This window comes from Caretta caretta, chromosome 7 (assembly GCF_965140235.1).
Source record: "Caretta caretta isolate rCarCar2 chromosome 7, rCarCar1.hap1, whole genome shotgun sequence".
Classification (NCBI taxonomy): Eukaryota; Metazoa; Chordata; order Testudines; family Cheloniidae; genus Caretta; species Caretta caretta.
Window position 1 is genome coordinate 96,864,079 of NC_134212.1, and position 22,547 is coordinate 96,886,625.

The window sequence follows — 22,547 nt, forward strand, 5'->3', positions numbered from 1 at the left end:
GTTTCATATTCTAAGGTTACATTTCATTATATTTTCATATTAAACTTCTTGGAAATGTAAACTTTTTCTATAAACTACAAAAAGATCCAGCGTCATGGGGTCAGTCAAGAAATGTCTGTTGTAAGAGGATTTGTCCATGAATTTGCTTTGAAAATTTATTACTGTCTTTAAGGAACAAGTCTGAACATCTCAGTTCTAAATAGCTCTAATTGTCTTTGGTAATTGATTCCTGATTGGTTTTTAACTTCATGACTACAAATATATTAATTTCTTTTTGCATAGTCTAATGGTATTGTTGTGCTCAATACATGTTAACATCAATGGCAAATGCCTAAATGTCAAGTCATATTCTCCATTGCTATACCAGTTAAATAAAAATTGGTGTAGCATCTAAGATTAAAGTTTCCTTTCAGATAAAGCACATATTTCTGGATTGCTGACAAACGTTCTTTTCTATCTATGCAAATAAGTAAATGCCTGAAGCCTTCTGAATTTACATGACTACATTTAAGATGGCTGCAAAATTTCATGTCTTAGAGGATTGTTCAGCAGGAAATGTGTTGTCACCAAGAAAATAAGTTGTATCGAAAAATAAAGATGCAAGCCTTTTTGACAGAAAATTGATTTTTTACTGATTTATATTTCTTGTTCTGTCTACAAAGTAAAGAACTCAAACTATACTGAAGGTAAGAATTAAGTTTAAAAGTACTGTTTAACAAATGAAGTCTCTGGAAAGCTGTAAATGATCTGATTTAAAAAAAAATCTTTGCAGGGACTCCATTATGTACAGGAACATGTGCCCTGATGAGTTCCTGCCAGAAAGATGAGGAAGTATCACAGGTCAAAAATGTTTATGGAATTCTTTTACGAAAATCATTTATTCTTGAAAGATAATATTACTTTTATGGTGTTTATTCAAGAAAACTGTACCGTGCATGATGCCCAATGACAAATATGCAGCGGGGATGATAATGTATGAAGCCATAAAGATAACTGAATAAATGTTGTAAAGATAGGAGATGCTAAAACCCATTTCCATCCTACTAGAAATGCTGGTGCAAGTTTGTGAAGTGCTGAGTACCTTGCATCTCTCATAGTGTAGCAGGAACTGCACCCTATTTAAGGCTCTATTACAGAACTCAGTTTAAACAAGAACTTTACATCTTTATTTAGTAATAATCTCATCAAAATGGCAAAACCCAAAACACAGAATATAAACTTTGAGTACCATGAATTTTATCATGCTTTGACGAAAAATAAATTTATACAGAAAAAATAAATTGATATTTTATTTGCACTCTAAAGCAAACCTTTAACAGTGACCTCATCAATGTTAAGGCAAAAGAACTTCCCAAGTGCGTGGAACATGTGAGTCAGGTGTGCTGTTCTTTTGAGACACTTGATCTGAAAGGAGTGTGACAGGGTCGGGCCAGATGGCTACAGGAGAGTAATAGAAGGCAGATATATTAGCCCCAGGTTAAGTAGGTCCCTTTTCCCTGGGTAAGGTAACAGGGAAGGTTCCAGAACAATCAGGAACCTTCTGGAGACAATTAAGACAGGCTGATTAGAATACCTGCAGCCAATCAAGAAGCTGCGAGAATCAATTAAGGAAGGCTAATCAGGGCACCTGGGTTTTAAAAAGGAGCTCACTTCAGTTTGTGGTGTGCGTGTGAGGAGCTGGGAGCAAGAGGCACTAGGAGCTGAGAGTGAGAACGCGGACTGTTGGAGGACTGAGGTGTACAAGCATTATCAGACACCAGGAGGAAGGGCCTGTGGTGAGGATAAAGAAGGTGTTTGGAGGAGGCCATGGGGAGGTAGCCCAGGGAGTTGTAGCTGTCACACAGCTATTCCAGGAGGCACTCTAGACAGCTGCATTCCACAGGGCCCTGGGCTGGAACCCGGAGTAGAGGGTGGGCCCGGGTTCCCCCCAAATCCTCCCAACTCCTGGTCAGACACAGGAGAAGTCAACCTGGACTGTGGGTTCAGAAAAACGGCCAAGCTGAGGGCTGCTGTGAAGCTCCAAGGCGAGCAAATGCGCCAATAAGCGCAAGACCCACCAAGGTAGAGCAGGAGCTTTGTCACAGGAGATGAGGTCACTGTTAAGGTTTTGTGTCACCCTCCAAGTTTGATGAAACTGCACTACGTATTGCTTTTAGGGATCTGCTGGAAATGGAAGTAAAAGCCTGATGGGGTGTTGGAGTACATCACTGACTCTAGGAAATATGGAGATATAAAGAAATGCACTAGACTTTCCCCATAAATTCTTATGTCTATGCTTTTAGCATACCATAGTGTAGATGGAGCATGCTCTGTGCAATTTTAACTCTCATTAAATATAGTTTTTGTTTGCTGATATCAATGGGAGTTGAGGGCACTCAGCATCATAGAGACCCCAATTATGCAGATGTCTAACTCTAAAATCAGTGAGACCATTCATGTACTTACTGTTAGGCACATGCTTAAACACCTTGCTGAGGGTTTCTCAGCGTGAACTGGACTGATCAGGATTTGGCCTACACTATGGTAACCTAAATATTTCTGAATCACCTGCCCAAGGGTTTTCTGTTTTTCTTATTTGCTGTAATAATGAAGGATGAGAATATTTTCTTCAGTGTTTTAATCAATGTTAAATGCTGCACAACTCTAACACCAACACATACAGACACAGAGGATAATGCTAATCTGTAGTCTTTTTTTCTTTCTTCTTCTAGTTGTATTTTCTCTTTCAAATGAGGGAGTGATCCCAGCATTTGACTGACAGGATGGTTTTTTGTGGTTATGGCAGAAGTGAAGTTTGAGGAGGGATTTAAGTGAAAATAGGGAGGACACAAGGGGCATTTGAATAGGGAGTGTGTTCCAGGCATAAGAACAGCACTGAAGAAAGTATAAAGATGAAAGGGATGAACAGATAAAGGGAGAGGCAAGGAGAGATTAAATTAAATGTGGGAAGAGATTGAGGGGGTGGGGGATAAAAATGAGAGGAGAGGTGTAAGCTGGGATAGGTTCCAGTGGATAGTTTCTTGATACCACTACAGTAGTGCCAATTGGATTCCCTACATGTTACTTGTTTTGTACTTTATCTCTACAGTGTACATAGTGATTAGCTGCTTCAATGACATTAACAAAGTCACAAGAGAATTTATTATAAGATATTATCATAAAGATAACTGATGATGATTCAGAGTCACGATGAAATATAAATCAGATGTACTTTAATCAAATAATTGCAAGTAAACAGCAAGGTGTGCTTCATACTTTTAAAAAGAAGATTCAGAAGTAACTGTTTGTCAAAGCATGTTTCAGGCTGGAACATTTTATAGTCTGAGGTGCTAATTTATCCAGGTTCATCAAAATAGACTCTGATATATCATTAAAGTGATACCCATAATCTTCTGCTGCTCCTGATACTTAGTTCCAAGTAGAACAGGTGTTTAAATTATTAAGAGCCCCATTACACACCAGAAATCCATTTGCATACCTGGTTCCTGGAACATAGCATTGAAACATGACCCTTGAGAAGGCCAAAAGGAGATATGAAAGACTTGTTACATTCAATTATGTCACTTATAATCATGTTTAGAATATAAGAAGCTCACCAAATATAGGCATGGCCAAAGGATAAAATACAAGCCAGGAAAGCCAAGCCAATAGATTAGCGAGTCATAACAAAGCATCTTTTGAACTACCTAGATTGCAGTCAGCTACACCTGTCATATAACATGAATATATGCCTGCTAGGATCATTTTGGTACTCTTCCATTTTGGCAAATTCATCAGCTCCAAGTAAGTGTAAAACCTGGATCAATCTCAGGGAAAATAATCACACATCATTGACAGGCAGTGATAAATTTCTGGAATAGTGTGAAAACTTTGCATTTCAATACTAACCAAAAGTTCAACTCCTACTCATTGCAAGGTATGAGACTTTTTTGGCACAAGCTTTGGGCAAAATCCTCCATCTCTATGGGTGCCATCAAGGGGGCTATGTTTTTAAGTGGATTCAGTGGTTGTACTTGAAACCCAATCTAGCTTAAACATGGCAGTTATCAATGAATTTATTAACCAAATCAAGTCTGTGGTTTGGCCAGATCTAAAATAATTGTGTATCCTTTCTGGTGCTGACGAGAATATACCGTACCGTGGCCCTTGGCTTTCAGGGCCAGCAGACAAAATCCTGCCCAGGTCAATGAACATAAATATTCTTCTTACTCCTGTTTTGAAGACAATCTGTTCCAAACTGCCCTCTATCCGCCCTTTAATTAAACTAGTTAAAGACCTTTGCATTAGAGTTGGTACCTCTGACAGTTTTTTCAGGGCAGCGCAAGTTGTCCTCCCTAATTCAAGCAAAGGATTTAAATCCTTCCCCATGTTGCTGGGTATGGATATATACCCTACAGTACATGATGAAAAACCAATATTAAAATGAAACCTAAAGCCAGTGGTGTCCCAAAACGTTCTGCAAATTAAATCAAAGGGTAACACATAACTCTTAAAAAACCTTGAATTATGTTAATCTAAATGAAACATATTCCAATTGCCTTTGTTTCACCCGATATTTATGCTTTTAAACACTGTAAGAAACCTAATCTCTGTAGTTAGCAGAAGATGACTAGAGATTTACCTCTCTTGCTCTTTCCAGTAGACTTATGGCTCTCTCTACTGGTTCTAATAATGGCCTACAAATGATTCCTTGTACTTTGTCATGCTAAGGTAGCAAGAGAGCTTAGAAGAGTTTCTACAGTAAGTAGGTTTCAGAGTAGCAGCCGTGTTAGTCTGTATCCGTAAAAAGAAAAGGAGTACTTGTGGCACCTTAGAGACTAACAAATTTATTAGAGCATAAGCTTTCGTGAGCTACAGCTCCAGCATTCAAAGAGTATGTATGTGATTTCCATTTTGCTGTTTCAGTTACCTGGACCAGGCTTGATTGCTTTATCAGTGCCAGTTACTAGTTTAAGAACTTGTCACCTTCACATCACTTGCTCAGTGCTTTCAAAACTGTGTATATCAACACTATTGTTATGCTAAATAAATGTTTCTACACAGCTCTTCTACAATTTAGCTGTCTCATGCTCCTCAGTTGATTAGTAAACACATTTCCAATTATATCAATGGCAAATGCATTACTACCAGACAATTTTCTGTATTTCAAACAGGTGCTAAAGAATAGAGAGTCTGGAAAGTATTTGTTCATGAACCACCAAGAAAAACCTAGGTGCTGCTATCCAGATTCAAAAGATGGAACTAGCATGGAATTAGGAGGCAGTGCACTTTTACCACCTTTTGGACAAGAGGAAAACTGAGGTCCTGACCATTTGTGATAATTAAAAAATACCCCGACACTTTTCACAAGAATAGGGTATTAACCCCAGTGTTCCTGGCTAAATTCCAACTTCATTCTACTTATGTAAATAGCCTTGGCAGTTTCAAATAGATCCGATATTCCTCACTTATACAATACTGCTTCATAATGTTAGAAATGGCCACAGTCTGCCTCAGAGGGTGGCTTCCTTTTCTTGGTGAGTGAGGAGAATTCTATATATCCTATAAAGCTGTGTTTACTCGAATCAGGCCCAAGGATCATACTCTCAAGCCCACTGAAATCAAAGAGTGCTAACTGGTGGATCCATTTATAGAATTTAAGAACTTTGGTTACGTTTGTTTGACAGGTACTATATAAGTGTAATACATAGTTTTGTGTTCAGAATACACTACATATTCACATAAGAACTAAGATTTAAGAATAAACTGCTGTCTTGATCAGCCAATAGGAAATAAGTAAACTTCCAAAGGTTCCTTCTGCTCATGAATAAACTTTTATCATCTGTTAGGTGCAATGACACACTCCCTTCAACTTCAGAATGCTTTAGTTCTACTACTCAATCAATAGCTTTTACAAGAAGAGATTTATTAAATGCACTACTTGTTCTGCATTTCAACATCCTTGTTGCACTAACATATCATTACATACAAACGCCAAGAAATTCAGGACTGAATGATCCACATGTACAATGAAGCAATTATACAAGTTAAATTAATGGCAAATAGGATGCTGACTGCTTCCTTAAAATTGAGCTGCCTAAATTAATATTTCCAGAAGCAACCCAATTTGAAGTACCCTGGTTTTCTAAATCTCCCCTAATTTAATAGTCTGTGGACTACTTTTTCTCAGCTACCATTTTGAGTCTTCACTGTAATATGTTTTATTGCACATTTAAGATGATAAAATATTATGCCATCTGTACGGAATATAAACAGGTGATTTTTTTTTACCATTATGAATACCAATATTTGGGATTATCATTAGCATGTTTGATCTGAGCTGAGTTTTCAAACTATGCAAAATGAAAGGCATCATATTTTATCTTCTGCCTCTTCTTGGTATGAAAGTTAAACTTTCAGTTGCATTCTTTGTAGAGTATACGCTTGATAGGTAACTTGGCTTATATCATAATTACATACAGAAAGTATGTTAGAAGAATGTAAGGCTGCAAAGTCAAGCCCTCAAAAGCAGAATACAATCTGAACGGGGCGGGTGGGGGGGGGGGGGGGAGAGTGGGGAGAAGGGAAAGAAAGGAGGGAAAAAATAGATCTACTCCTGTCATAAATATAAAGGGAAGGGTAACAACCTTCCGTTATACAGTACTATAAAATCCTTCCTGGCCAGAGGCACAAAATCCTTTTACTTGTAAAGGGTTAAGAAGCTCAGGTAACCTGGCTGGCACCTGACCAAAAGAACCAATAAGGGGACAAGATACTTTCAAATCTGGGGCCGGGGGGGAGGCTTTTGGTCTGTCTGTTCTGTGTGCTTGCTGGACACAGATCAAGGAAGCAAGCAATCCAACTCCATTAGAATTATAAGTAACAGTAAGGGACTGCGTTAGCTTATTTTTGTTTTGGCTTGTGATTTTCTCTGTGCTGAGAGGAAGGTGTATTCCTGGTTTTCTTTTTGTAACTTTAAAGTTTGGCCCAGACGGAAATCCTCTGCGTTTTTGAATCTGATTGCCCTGTAAGATTATCTTCCATTCTAATTTTACAGAGGTGCTTCTTTTACCTTTTTTCTTTATAATAAAGTTCTGTTTCTTTTAGAATCTGATTGGGTTTTTTTTAGTATCCTAAAAAAACCCAAGGTTGGTCTGTGCTCGTCTTGTTTATTCCCAAGCCTCCCCCGGAAAGGGGGTGCGGGGGCTTGGAGGGATATTACGGGGGGACTAGGAACTCCAAGTGGTCCTTTCCCTGAGTTTTAATAAAATCACTTGGTGGTGGCAGTGTTACCCCATCCAAGGTACAAGAGAGAATTTGTGCTTTGGGGAGTTTTTAACCTAAGCTGGTAGAAATAAGCTTAGGGGTCTTTCATGTGGGTCCCCAGGTCTGTACCCTAGAGTTCAGAGTGGGGAGGGAACCCTGACAACTCCCATTTTTCAATACCAAATTTTCACAAAAAAAGGGGATCCTTTTGAAAATGATTTTCAATTTTTTTGAAATTTTTAATGAAAAAAATCTTACTTTTTGGATCAGTTCTATTCAAATGTAGGAAGTGCCAAAATTAAGGTTGTCCACGTAAACCTTAGTCTTGCCCCAAATATCCCCAAATCTGTGATAGAACCAAGAAAAAATCCATTTATTCCACATCCCAATCCAGTGTTGTCGGACTTAAACACAGAGAATGCCCTTTTGCTTTTAGTATTGAATGGAGGCAGGGGTCTTGTAGTACAAATTATATAATCACGTAATTGAAGACGATACTATAATGCATAAGGAGAAAGAGTAAAGGTTTATTTTTGCATTTAAAATTAGTTTAGACTCTTTAAAAAAATAAATTTGCAGTCTTTCCCATACTCTGCACACCCCACTGTCTGGCTTACATAACATACCAAACAAATTGGATAATGGCTGGTTTACTTTTATGTTCTTCTACTTCACTCTTGTCCTAGCAGGCTTGAGTGACAGGATCCCATTCTCTGTTTTTCATTAAGTGTCCAGGGGAAATTCACTGAAAAAGTTTGGCTTTCTCTAGTTTAAAATGTACAGACATGCCTTCTTTTAAAATCCTTTGCAGATAGTTCAGTCAACACAATTGACGGACAATTTCCTGTTCTCCTAGTTGTAATGTGTTAAAGGCTTTTTTAAAAAATGATTATTACAAAATGGTATTATACTCACAATTTGTGAAGATTGTTAAGGCCCTCAAATATTTCTGGGGTCAGACATCCAATTCTATTATTGGAAAGATCCCTGAAACAAACAAAAAATCAAAAACATTAGTTGTATACTATGGGCGTACACAGCTACATAGCCACAAACAGCTTTGTTAGTTTTGATTTTAAGGAGTTAGAAAGCTAAAAATGAAAGAATAAATATAAATTTTTGTACTGTAACATATTTGAATTTAACTGATTTTATAGCTTTTTAATTTTTATTATATTAACATAGTTACGAATCCCACTTAACAGTTAAACTTTCCTGTAACACATTGGATTGAATTTTACATTAATTGCTTCGTAAATACTGTCATGTCTCTAGAGGCCTCAAAGTAAAATCAGTCTTCATCTCATAGCAGTAATTTTTAGCAACATTTATTTAATAATGAGAAAATGGCATGTATTTTAGGAATTGCTGCATACAATAGTTTCTGCAGCCTGGTCTGAACCCTAGGTATCATCTATTTTTCCCCTTATTAAGTTACTCCATGCTCAAGGCCTCCTATCATTGCCAACCAGGATGGATTTGATTTCAGTCAAATTGATTTAAATCGTGATTTAAATCGCTATACAGGAAAACTCGATTTAATCATGGATTTCTACATAAAAGTGCATTCTTGTTGTTTGTTATAACCTTAATACATATTCTTCACAACTCAGAGATAGATAGATGTAGGTTTCATTTTTAGAAGGTACACACTATGCATTTTTAAAGTGATTTATTTTGAAAACTTTTCAGATTAGCTTTACAGCTATATCAGAAAATGAATGATTGTTTGGTTATTTCATTTACCAAAGGTAACTGAAGCAGATATTTATGAAATCATTAGGAGGTAAACTATCTCCAATTCAACAGGTTAATCATTAATATTTGTAGGAATTTCTTGCCTCCAAATATTAATGATTAACCTGTTGAAGGTTAATCACCAGACAGACATTTAAATTGTTTTATTTAACTAAAACAACAATGTTATGTATTCTGGAATTTTTCTTCAACAGCAAATGTCTAATGTTTTAACAAAACATGCATATGAATTTTTGAATTTAGTTAAACATTCAAGTTTTTTAAAATCAGGTTTATTTTTGTCACAATTGTTTTTAACTAAAATAGTTAAATGAAATATTAAAAAAAAATTGACAATGTCAGCCAGGTCAACACAAGAAACTTAAAATATTGGCTCCTGCAGCTAACTCAGTCGTCTTCACCTTCATTTTCCTGTTTGTTCATAATCTGGAAAAGAAAAACAAGCTTTCCTGCTTTTTCAGTTCCCAAACGATTTCTAAATTTGGAATGAATTAGTCCAAAGGAAGAAAATATTCTTTCTACACCTTTCTACATTCTTTAACAGCTACTGCTGTTAAAAGTGAGATTATCACTTCAACAGTCTCTGAATCCAAGTGTTTAAGTGACTTCCACCAGTTCCCTGGTGTGCCTTTCTTTAAAACATCATCAGCAAGCATATATTTCTTGAATGGTTCACCCTTAGCTCTGAAGTTTATTATAGTTGGCATTATGGAGGGATGATTGCTGGATGTCCATGTCATAGCCAACTCCTCTTCTTCAGCAATTAGGGTTTGACCCTGGTACCAAGTATTGCGAATATCTGCAAGAAAATGAGATGGAGATAGTGCTTGTCCCATTCCTTTTTTTAATGCTTGTAATTTAACTCTGTCATTGCATATTTCTCTTTTTAAGATCTCACTCAGTTCCTTCCAAATTTCGACAGCATCAGCAATAAAACAGTGATTTCCCTGCATTTTGTTCAAGGCTACAGAAATAGGCTTCAGGATACTCAGTGTGTGTTCAACATTTCTCTTAAGCCCAGTGCTGAGAACTTTGGTTGTGACAGTGCCATCTAGTTTTTAACAATTTTGTTCACAAAGTGTCATCAGATTAGGCCAGTTCTTGATATAGTGCTCAAAACAGTCCATTACATCACAAGTCTTGTGGGAGAGTAAGCTTGGTTCCTCCCACTCTTTTCAGAGAAGCTGCTGCAAAGTGGTTGTTACAGAAGTATTTTGCAATTTCAGCAACATTAGCAACCGTATGTTATTAGCTTGAGACTCTCTTCACTTTCCTTTAAATAATTTCTTCTCATTTGGGATACATTTCCAGCATTGTCTGTGACCAAGCTGCGTACCAGAATTTTTGTTTGAATTTGAATTTTTGTTCACAGTTTGTTATAGCTTTTGCTGCTACTTCTTGTAAGTATTCTGCTGCGTGCGCATTTCCTGATGTATCAATTGTTTCTGTAAGAAAGACATTCCCTTCTTCTGTTGTCACACAAGCACATACAACAGGATCATTGTGGACACTGCTCCATCAAGACTCAGGTTAACAATTTTACCTTTACCTCTAGACCTTTTGCACACTGCTCAATTTCTCTTTCATACACTTTATCCAGCAATTTGCCTGAGACATCTGCTCTGTTGCGTGGACTGTATCCTGCTCTTAATCACTGAACCATGCTAATGAAGTGTGGGTTCTCAATCATACAGAAAGGAGTTTGTTCCATAAACAAACTGGGCAATTTTTTCATCTATTACCTCTTTGTAATCTGCTAGTTCCTATCACAAACTTATCTATGGTTGTTTCTGGATGATGGATTTTTTTTTCTTTTTGCTACAGGTGGATATAGTGTGGCTATGTGACATACATGATGTGACTGAAACACTATCATTGGCAGCTAACTCTGAAACTATAGAAAATGATGGTGATCTTGAAGGTGGATAGTCTTCAGAATCCCGTATGTTGAGGATGGATTCTCCTAAACAAAATAAGTCAATGCAGTTATTTAATTATTATTAATGTACTGCTCATTTAGTATTACTCATTGCATTCACTGACACTCAGTACTACTTTAAAGGTGAAATTGTAAAAGGAAGATCTACCTATTTCAGCTAGTTATTTTTTATCACAACTGCATCTAAAAGGATAGTACCATAGAGTAACAACCATATTTTTTGCTCAAACATGAGAATTCAAGAATAGTCCAGAAGGAAGACAGGCAGTCATAAGAAAGAAGTATGAAATGAAAAAGTTTACCAACCTGAAGATCCTGAATGTTCAGACATGTTCCTTTCCATCATCTTCAACGCAGCTTCCTCCTGAGAAGGAACACTTCTCATGATGTTTCATTCAGGCAACTAGGCCTTGCATTTCTTTGTTGCACTGTTTGCATTTTGCATGGATGCCTGTCTTTCATACAGGTAGAGGAACTTCATTAAAATATTCCTATACTGGGTCTCTTTTACGGCCTGCTGGCATTATAGGTTTTCCCTTCTAGTGAGAGAATGGTATGGTAGGTCTTAAATTAATGAAGACTACACTCAGAAAGACCTCAAGACTTCTGGAATATGCTGCTCAAACAATTTAATTGTTTCTACTGCCTGTCCCTCCCTTCTCACATTTATCTCCAGACTTCTTCTCCTTGTCCAGATCTATTCCACCCCCAATAATCTTCTCTTCATTGAACTTTTTGAAATTTTGCACTTTTAGAGAGAGGTAAGGGATTGACTCTGTGTGCACAAATTTGCAGGGGCAATAGGGTTGAGGTCTGTTATTTTTCACCTCTATATATTATTTATTGATTTTAAAACGTTTTTGCTGTTAACAAGCATGTTATCTCTGGAGACACAAATCCACTGTTTGAGAACTGCAAAACTAAGCATCTCTGATGGTATCTTCTAGACTGAGCACTGAGTCCCATTGGGTAGATAGAAAGATTAACCTAAATAATCAATACAGAAGCCCCTGAAACCCCATAAAATTGGGTCCCTAATCCATGAACTGTTGGAACTCATTCACAAAACTTTTCTTAAACATTAGATGAATACATTGTCTCATACTAGAGAATTAGAATTTATAATCCCTATTCCATCATGAGATTCTTTGAGCTATAACGTATCTTAATTAAAATGATCTTTGGATAGGTTTTGTGCTCAAAAAGCATTTTATAAAAAAAAATCTTATTTACATTTAAAAAAATCTGATTTTTTTTAAAATCATTGATTTTTATCCACCAAAATATTAGCCTAGGGTAAATTTTCATTATTATGCCCATTTATACTCTAATTTCAAAGCTAACTTATATATAGCTGACTGATAGCCATAATAGAAAGCTTAAAGCACTAATTAATAGTTGTTATAAAACCCATTTGTGTTGTAGCTTATAAAACCCAGGTGGGGGCTGTTATGGAAACTGAGTGAGTGGCACCAGTGGGGTATTTCTTCTGCGTTTTGTGTCACTGATTTTCTTCATCTCCTTTTTCTTATATTCCAGTGTGCTTCTAACACAACACACAAAACATAGTTGCAACAGGGACAGGATATGAGCAGCTAGGACAGAAAGTTCACAGAAGGCCCGGGTGAAGGAAAGGGGAAAAAATCAACTTCTCTGGTTCAAGCAAAAGAACATAATTCAGCAAAGTTTCTGGATACATTACTTGCAGTTTAACAGCCTAAACTCTACAAATAATATTAATCTAACCAAAGTAACGAACAGGGCAGCTGTTATGTCTCTTGAGCACCAAGTAGGGGGTGTTTGGCCCTCCTACAAGAGTATACCAGCCACTTCATAAAACACTAATCCTCACTACGTTTTCAACTTAACCTGAATGCCTCCTGCTCAAGGAGGCACTTATAGCAAGGACTCCAAAAATCCCCATCAAGGTATAACCCCAGCTCCCCCCAAAAAAACCTCCCCACAAACACACTGATTGTCATAGCAATGTCTGTTATTAAATGTACAGATGGGATGGGCTGTAACAGGTCTGTGGAACCTTCTCAAGGGTACCAAAAGATTGGTACAACCCATCACACCAGAGTAATAACATGAGGCATAAAGTCACTATGATGTGACTATAGTCTCCAGAAGAGTGTATGCAAGATTACACTCTATGTAATTCATAACTGCGACAGCGTACACTTTCAAGAGGCAGCTACCAGGGCTCTCCCACCATTTACAAGATGACAGCAGCTGCATAATTCCAGATTTTCCACCCTATGTGTATTCTCAGCTATAACCTAATTTCCTGACTTTCAAATGTTTGGTTTGTAATTTTAACTTAAATTTCTTCAGCTCTGTTTTTTGTGAAAACTGCAATGATCTAATCATCTTTCAAATGAACAGATAACCTTTTACAATGTTAAATCTAGTCTGTTTGGGAACTAGATTGGTATTGCTTCAGGTATTGTGCCGCCTTTCTCTGCTGCCCTATTTTCTCCTATTATCCTCCGCATCTGTCAACACACATGTCCAAAATAAGAAAGCAAGAGTAATAATTTGCCATCTTGTAACTAAATCCTCAGAATCTTGGAGAGCCACCCAAAAAAATTACTGAAAGAACAGGGCATCTTTTAAATCTCACTGTGTTTCATGTTATACTTAAAAGAATGAAAGTTTTGGATAATCAAATATTACTGTATCTTCTTACTAGACATGAAAATATTCTTGTGCAGCTAAACATTTTAAAGTAATTTTTAAATATAGCATACATTTTTCTTATATACTTCTCAATTATATTAGCTGGACTAGTCCAGAAAAAGAGTAGTTTGTGTAACAATATTAAAAATGTTAATTTATATTTTTTCCTACTGAAAGGATTATTACTCCATAATGAACACAAGCATAAAACAGAAATACATCAGTAATTTTCCTAATATCTCAGTGTCACTGGATTATCCTGGAAATCTGCAGTTTAACTTAAAAAAAGAAGGAAAAAATAACAGCCAAATCCTAAAATTGTTACTTGGGCAAAATTTTATCTGAAATCATTAGGAGTTTTACCTGAGCAAAGACTGAGCAGGGATTTCAGAATATGCCTATGTGGCAAAACTGGTTAGCAAAAGTAGATTTCAGCCAAAAGAAAAAAAAATCACAAAACTAAAAACGATCTTGCCATCCTATTCATGTAGTTCTCAAGAAGAGACATGCAGTAACAGGCTATTTCTAACAAAGCCACAGCACATGGATCCTCTTCTCAGCCTCTAAAATAACAAATGCTATTTTCACAACATGTTGCATAAGCTGGCAACAACTGTAATCTGTTCACTGTAAACCATTTTTCCTCATGAAACATTAGCAAAGAGAAATGACAGCTTGCACCAGCTTGCTGCACATACCTCTCTGCTTATCCTTATGATTTTAGGCCCAATTTGCTGCATGTTACAAAAATCTGGTGTTCATTTTTAGTTGTAAAATATTTACATCAGAAATGCTGACTCATGCAATTGATCTTACAGAAGACAAACATTCCTCTGTTAAAGAAACGAGTCCCACGTTTTTTGTGCTTCCTCACATTTTATTTTTTATGTATCCATCATTTTGTGATAACCCAAATGGTAACGCAATTTGCCATTGCAAATAATGAATTCTCACAATACAATCAGTTCTCAGAAGGGGTTATACACAGGAGAAATTGTTAATTTTTATAGGACCTCGACAGCTTGCAATTTACCCAGCTCACTCACTGTAATTATGTCTCCTTCAGCGGCCTATGCTACACTAGCTTCAGCTGCCTACTGGATTACTCATGGGACATATGTGAAACAATACTAAATGAATGCAAGTACAGTCAAAGTAATTACAGCATTCAGACTTCAGTAACGTTTTTTATTTAGAGCTAGCTCTGGTTGATATTGTGTAGTGATCTTCTACTACTCAAGAACATTTTCCTCGTGGATTAGAGTGGAACATATCAGTACCAAACACAGAATACTTCTTTTTAAAGTCTGGCATGGTAAATCTCAGGATTTCTGTGGCTGACGAGAGCTTCTGCTAGCTTTTTGCTAGCTGTCCCATCTCCTAATACCTTTTCCCTTCTTTGACTTCTCTTTTGCGGCCAACCTTTGACTTCCTCAAAACGTTTCTTTTCTGTGACTCAGAAAGATTAAATCATGGCGTTTACAGGTTACCCATTCTTCCCACAAGAGGTCAGGGTTGTGTTATTAGATTATATGGCCGCATCAGTAATTAACATTCATTCTCATCATTACACTACAATGTAATTATCTGTGTATGCAATACAGAAAAAATTCAAATATAGAGATCATAACTAAACAGCAAATGTGTATGATTATATAACAACATTTATTTTTCATAAAATTGCCCTCCACAAGCTCTAAATGAAGAATTTACGCAGCATAGGGATTTACTTATAAACATAACTGCATTCACCATTCTTTGATGTTTATTATTAACACTGCTATTTACAAGCCATGTAAAATTAGCAGATATCAAAGTCCTTTCCTAAAACCAAAGAATGTTAATTGAATATGTTGTTAGGGAATTAACGAGTTAAGAATATAAAGGTATACGCCAAAATGTATTATTTGAAATTTGACCCCAGTATTTTGCATTAAATTAGTAGGGAAGTAATATTTTAAAACCCGACTTCAAAAATACACAGTTATCACATGATCACCAGTATTCGGAAGGATATGGTATACAATATGACCAAAGAGATTAAACAAACAAACAAAAAAAAGACACAGAGTAGAGTAGACTTGATAGACAAGAAATTGATGAACTTAACTTCTTCAGCATGCAGAATCCTCCTTCCAAGGAAATTGTTTTATAAATCTGGCCTATGGTATCTATGAGTAAAAGTGGACCTCATAACAAAAAAAGTTAGTACGCAGAATTTTTATTTCAATGTACTAGTTAAGTCATTAGTTACACATTTTTAAAAAACGTATCAGCTACAGACTTATTTATTTAGATATTTAATAGGGTGTTTCTTTGCTAGAAGACAAAAAGATATTTTAAAATACTCCAAAGCATGCCCCCAAATAGAGCAGAAAATAGGAATAGGACCTATGTAGAAGAAAAAAAATTAAAAAGAATCCAAGTACAGTATGTGGTTTTATGTCCTTTTCCCTAAGTCCTTATGTTATTATTGCTTGGTGGCATACTCAAGTTCCCCAAGGACAGAAATGTTGATATGAACACAATTTCCAGGGTAATTCAATGGGAATTAATACTTACAAGCGCTTCAGTTCTGGAAGTCCATGGAAGGTTCCAGGCTCAATAGTGCTAATCAAGTTATTCTTCAGATCTCTAGAGATATATAATAGGAGGAGCAATTAATTAGCATTTTACCTAGAATACTAGTCTCATACATGAACAGAAGAACAAAAAAGATAACATACTAAGGCTTATCCTAAGCTTTATTTGGTTTAACTCAAAACAAGAATGCATGTATTTTAGATAGCAAAACTGAAAAATATTACCAAGCTCACAGTTTGGAAATCAATGGGGAGATTTTGCAATAAAAAGAGTTGGTTAAGATTGGGGGGAAACATATGTGGCTATGTGCCCTTTGTTTTAAATTATTTTTAAAAAATTTCCCTAAACAAGTTTGCCAGCTTTACCAGCCTAAGGAAAAATGCATTAGTCAACAGAACATTTTAAAGTGAGTGAAACAATTAGATCAACCTATTGGTTTGCTTATTCACTGTGCTGTGCCCTTTTACACTCAAAATATTCTTCCTTCCCACCTACGGAAAGCAAAGCAACTGGCATTTGGTATATTGTGCAGATAGATCAGCACAGTGCATTGGCACACATACATATTTGGCAGACAGGTGTACTTGGTAACTATCCAGGGGATCAGATGTTGTAGAGATAAAGAATATTTTACTAGCGTTAGTAACCTCATCTGCTACTGGCGCAGTACTTGAGGCCGTGACTCTGCTCTCAATTCAATCTCCACTGAGATTTACTATGAGATTTTCTGATGCTCTCCAGGATTCGGACTCTGAAGTGTGTTTTGGGAGTAATTAGAAAGGCAGGCAAAGGGGATATCTGCTGTAAATTCTTGTAGACTCTTGGTGTTCATCTTTTAAACAGTTTGAAACTCATAGTTGAGGGCTGGCATTCAATAATATTAGTGATGTTTTTCTCAGGACAAGTCTACACTACAGCGCTACATCGGTGCAGCTGCGCCATGGTAGCACGTCTGGTGAAGACGCACTATGCCGATGGTAGAGCACTCTCCTGTCAGCAGAACTATTCCACCTCCACAAGAAGCGGAAGCTATGTCAGCAGGAGAGCATCTCCCACCAACAAAGCGCCGCTGTGGACAGCATGAAACTTGCATCGCTTGGGGGCAGGGGGAGCTCTCATGCCCCGGAGTGACGTAACTGATATTGAATTAGGCTGTAGTTTAGGCCTGCTCTCAGACTGGTGAAACATTCTACAATGGATGCACTGCTTCTGGGAGTACCACAGGGCAGCTATGTCAGCATCAGTATGAGTCACCCTACCTATGGCTTTCTATTTTATTGCAAATACAATACATACCAAGTGAAATCCTGGTCCAATTGAAGTCAATAGGAGTTTTGCCATTGACTTTAATAGGGCCAGATTTCACTCACAATATTTATTTCAGGTTTCAGAGGAACAGCCGTGTTAGTCTGTATTCGCAAAAAGAAAAGGAGTACTTGTGGCACCTTAGAGACTAACCAATTTATTTGATCATGAGCTTTCGTGAGCTACAGCTCACAATATTTTCAAATAAGATCCACACATGAGAAACCAACTTTTTGTATCTTTTGCTAACTATGTAGGTGGACCTTTACATTCACTGGTTCAGTAAGGTGCTGTGTATTAATGCTGCTTAGATTTAATGCTGGTGGCCCATTAATGCTCTGTCTCCCTTATATTCCTCAGTCACCCGTTGACTGAAAGCTCACTTCACATAACCACCCCCCAGTTCCATTAAGAAGGAGATCATGACCGCTTACAGACAAGGAGTTCCAGTAACTTCTACTTTTGTGAACATTTGAATTTTTCCTATTGACTTGATGCAAAAACTGTTTATATGGTTATCGTTATGGAGTAAAGAGCAAAGCTATCGGACAAACAGTAGTAATATTCGAATCTTACTGGAAGAGACTGAAGGAGGAGTGAATGCCTCACAGCATTTCTACTATTCATCTCTCATTTCAGCCAGAAGAGCATATTTAGGTAGTCACTTGTTGAAGTTATAAATATAAACCTGAGTCAGGATAATCATACTGTGATTATTACGGCAGCTAATAAAAAGAGCCTAGTCAGCTCAAAGATTCTGCAACAGCTCCATCTACAAACACACATAAGCAAGAACTGAATACTCCAATATTCACATTTACTCCAATATTCATACTATCAAAGATTCTGTTAACCATAGTTCATTTTCATCAATACATTCTATGTATCAATGATTTATTTATATGCACATAGCAATAATGTGACAAGACCCAGATCTGCCTACAAATAAATGTGAAAATAATATGAAAACCCAGACCTTTAAAAATGAGTATAAACTGGTATTGCTTATGTTTAATCCAATATGAAAAAAACAGCAAGTTATTAAGTTATTTAACTTAATGTGATTTGTGGTTAAATTGCACTGTATAAGGAATGATTCGTAATATTTTAAAATAAACCATTCGTAGTGTATTTCCCCCTGGCTTTGACCACAAAGATCATGTATTATAAAAATCAACTACTCATTGTTCTTAAATCAACTTTTGTTCTTTACATCAACATGTTCGACAGGGGCGGGGCTCTCATAATGAAGACGTCATATTTTCTCATCTTGTGACATCATGAGAACAAATCACATAAGAAAACTGAGAAGGGAGCTGCATTTTTAAAGCTGAGCTAAAATCCTTTTACATGAAATATAGGTAATGCAAGTAGTCCATGTTTACTTAACCCCTATAATTAAATACTTAATCTAAAAAAGTGAAGATTTAAGAAGAAAGAGTAATATATTGGCAAATTTTTCTCCTTGCCACCCCAGATATTGCAAGTATAAGTTTTATTTATTTTTTTTTAAATATTTCAGTTGCTATTCTCCAGCCCTAATTTTCACCTATATCAGACATATATTGATCATTGTCTTATACAAACATAACTCATCAGAGTAAGTTAAACTTATTTTAACAAAAATAAATTGAACATTACGATGACATGTTGGCAAATATTAATATGTTTCAATTAAGCCAATATTGATATAACTTTTTTAATAAATATGCATGCATTCACAAATATGCACATGTGCACATCCAACATTAGAGGTTTATTGCATTTTTATATATTTGGGCATGGTCCAGCATCCTATTTCCTTGGACCATAATGACTCCTTATGCATACTCTCTTGCTGCCTGCTATGTAGGCAGGAAGCAAGCATCAGGCCCAGAGGCTTCCTCTTTCCCTTCCCCTGTGTGGTCACTCTGCAGGAAGTGAATGCTAGGGGTTGACTGAGGAAGGGAGAGAATCAGTGCCCCCTTTCCTCCATTGTGGAATCCTAAGAACCTGGGAAAGTTGGCCACTGACAGGATGAGTAGAAGAGAGGCAGGTGGCAAACAATAAAGTGGGGAAAGCAATTGAGCTGCAGGACAAAGTGGAGCAGCCAGAAAGGGGCAAAGGGCTTGAGAGAGGAAACTTGATGGTGATTCTGAGACATAAGGGGACAGGAACAAAGGAAACTGAGATAAAGGGACAAAGAGAGGAAGAGATACGAAATTCAGAGGAAGAAAGAGACAGTGACTCTGCCTCACAGTGGACAAGAGGTGCTACCTCTCAAGTTGCACAGAGTGGATAACAGATCCATTATCTACCCCTAAAGATGCAAATTTTATTGCAGGCTTTTTATGGGCCCAAAATAGACATGTCCTATGGTCAGTTTCCGCAAAAAAAGTCAATGACTTAATAACCATAAATCTAAACTATCTTCTCATGCTTGGAGGTCATCTCTCTTCAAGTTTGTAGCTGGACAGTCTAACTGCCGGGACCATTGTTGCATGGACCTGTAGTAGTCCTCCTCTCATTCCCTCAGTCACAGTAGTTTGCCAAAAGTGTGCAGCAGATAAAGTGGGATGGAAGGATAATGAAAGGCAGTCACTAGTTACTACAGTGACAGGAGAAATACATATGCACAGACTTGACTGGAGGAAGACTTGCGCGATTCTGATCAACTGCAGCACAGTCCTCCTCTTGCTCGAAGTGTATGTGAAACCGCACAGCAGATGACTGAGAAATTATGGGCCATGGTGTCATCATTACACTGCTGATACTCTACTCTCCATCTCTTTGTTATCAAAGTAAGAAAATGGCAGTGTCTAGATTTCTCAATGTCTGGTACAGATAGGAACTTGGATGAAAGCATCTGTAGCTGGGCGAGATACAGATGATGTTTATTAGTAAAGGGACACACCCTCAGGAATCAGCAAAGGCTGTGATCTCATCTTCTGTTTTTTGTCAAGGTGGTTTGCAGACTAGGGATAAAATGGATTCATCTGCTGTCCTAGGACTACAAGAAAGCAGCAGTGGCCAGAAGTGCCATCTTCTACCTTCAGTTGACCAAGAAGCTGTGAAATTTTCTTCTAGATCAGAACCTCACTATTTATATAGTAAGAGTGGGGTGTGTGTGTGTGTGCACACACACACACACATATTCCTCCAGCCTAGACTATTGTAATGCATTTGTAGATCTCTTGAATAGTGTCCCAGGCCTTTCAGAAGACATACTTGAGCCTTTCGTTAAGGTTAACCAGCAGAGTTTATTTTCTTTTGGTGATCCTGGGTTATTCACCCTGTATAAACTTCAACCACAACCGAATTCCCTTAACTCTCCAAAATCCAAAATAAACCTTGCAGCCTACTGAACTCTGTCCACAAACAACATCAGGAGTTAGCCTTCTCCAGTCAAGACAACTGAAAAATACCTCAGCTACTTACAGATGTAACTTTTGCCTGCTTAGTATGTTCAGTCTATACCATCACAGCACTCTATATGCAGATAAATTTGAAGACCACTTGTCAGCTTCATCTAGTGCAGATGTCCACGTTTAGACAGGTTAAACTAACAAGAACACGTTACAACAATAATCCATATTCTTCATTGGTTGCCAATTAATTTCAGTGTGAAATTCACATTGTTGATTATAATCTGTAAAGCCATAAATGATATACAAATTTAATAACTATTTGAAGAGATCCTCTCTCATAGTTAACAGTACCAATGGCTAGTGACAAATCTAAAAGAACCAGAATGGAGAGAACATTGTTGATGGGTGCATTTTAATGTATGTCAAAATGGAAAAGTAGACACCAGGTTTTAGACTTATTGAAATTTGCTGTGTATTTGCCCATGGAAACACTGTTCTATTTCTAGGTAACTTGTGAAAGCCCATAGGAAAAAGAAGCATGATCCTGAACTATCATCTGCAGGAATTAAAAAGCACAGCCTTGTGTTAGTAAAAAACAGACCATTTCCAGGAAAACTGTCTATCAATTGGATGGCCAAGCTAGGCTATCTGCTCTCCTTATTTTAGAAATTATACTAGAATTTGGTAGGTCATTTTAGTGACGGCTTTTCCCAGAAAACTGTAGATATACTACCCACAGTCCTGGCACCATATCGGTAAGTATGTTCTTCTTGTGATTATTCCATAATGTGTCAATACACTGTTAACTTTATCTTTTCCTATCTAGCACCCACTGTAGACTACAATACTGTCAAAATAAATGTGAAAATTACCACAACTGCATACCATCTATATTTCTTATTTCTGCAGTAGGAATGTTACTTGATTATTATTACTTCCTTACCTTTAACTGGTATTTTTGTTTCAAACAGAATGACTTTTGCCAAAATATTAAATACAGGCCTGTCATTTTCTAATTTAGCTAAAGCAGCTGGTTACATTGAAGCTTTATAGTAAGTATCAACTTTCACTGAGTTAAATAAAGAAACCAGGCTAATTTGGTTGTATGTTTACACTTCCTCCCAAGAAGATATTCCTGAGGTTTGGCAAAAGGCTTGATCCTAAACATGCCAAGCAGCAGCCCAGGCTGGACCACACACACACACACTCTGTGCAAGCAACTTTGGCATCAGCCAAGCATAGGAAAGGAGGAAAAAGACCTACCACCGTAATACTCAATGGCTGTAGGGTGACCCAGTTAAAGTGACCAAAAAAATGCATTTTTATAACTAACAGTTATGGTTTTATGATAGTGAATTCTAACTTCTAAGTTGCTGTTCTTAGTCTAAATGATGTGTCATTTGTGGTGTGGGTGTATACATCCGGTGGCATGACCTGAAAATAAATCAAAACTAAACTGCTGTTACAATTACAGATACATGAAGCTACATGAAGTCCACTCTAGTTGTAATAATTGAAATGTTTATACCAAGGTTGTACAGTTGTAAAACTATTACTAGAATATGTATTGGAAAGTCATATCTTGCATCATTTTATATTACTGTTGTTAGAGGTACTTATGGTGTGGTACCATGATCTTGACTAAATATGAATGGGAAAAATAATAACAGGGTGGAGTTACTTAGTAG

General features: G+C 36.9%; 1 protein-coding gene across 1 annotated transcript in view; it reads right to left on the bottom strand.

The window, feature by feature from the left end:
- Positions 1 to 22,547, bottom strand: part of ADGRA1 (adhesion G protein-coupled receptor A1) — a 467,766-nt gene that overhangs the window by 256,269 nt on the left and 188,950 nt on the right. Inside the window, exons 3-4 of the mRNA XM_048858295.2 lie at positions 16,187 to 16,258; positions 8,161 to 8,232 (exon numbers count right to left, since the gene is read on the bottom strand). Coding sequence (XP_048714252.1) covers positions 8,161 to 8,232; positions 16,187 to 16,258 — 144 coding nt within the window. The remainder of the gene's footprint in view (positions 1 to 8,160; positions 8,233 to 16,186; positions 16,259 to 22,547) is intronic.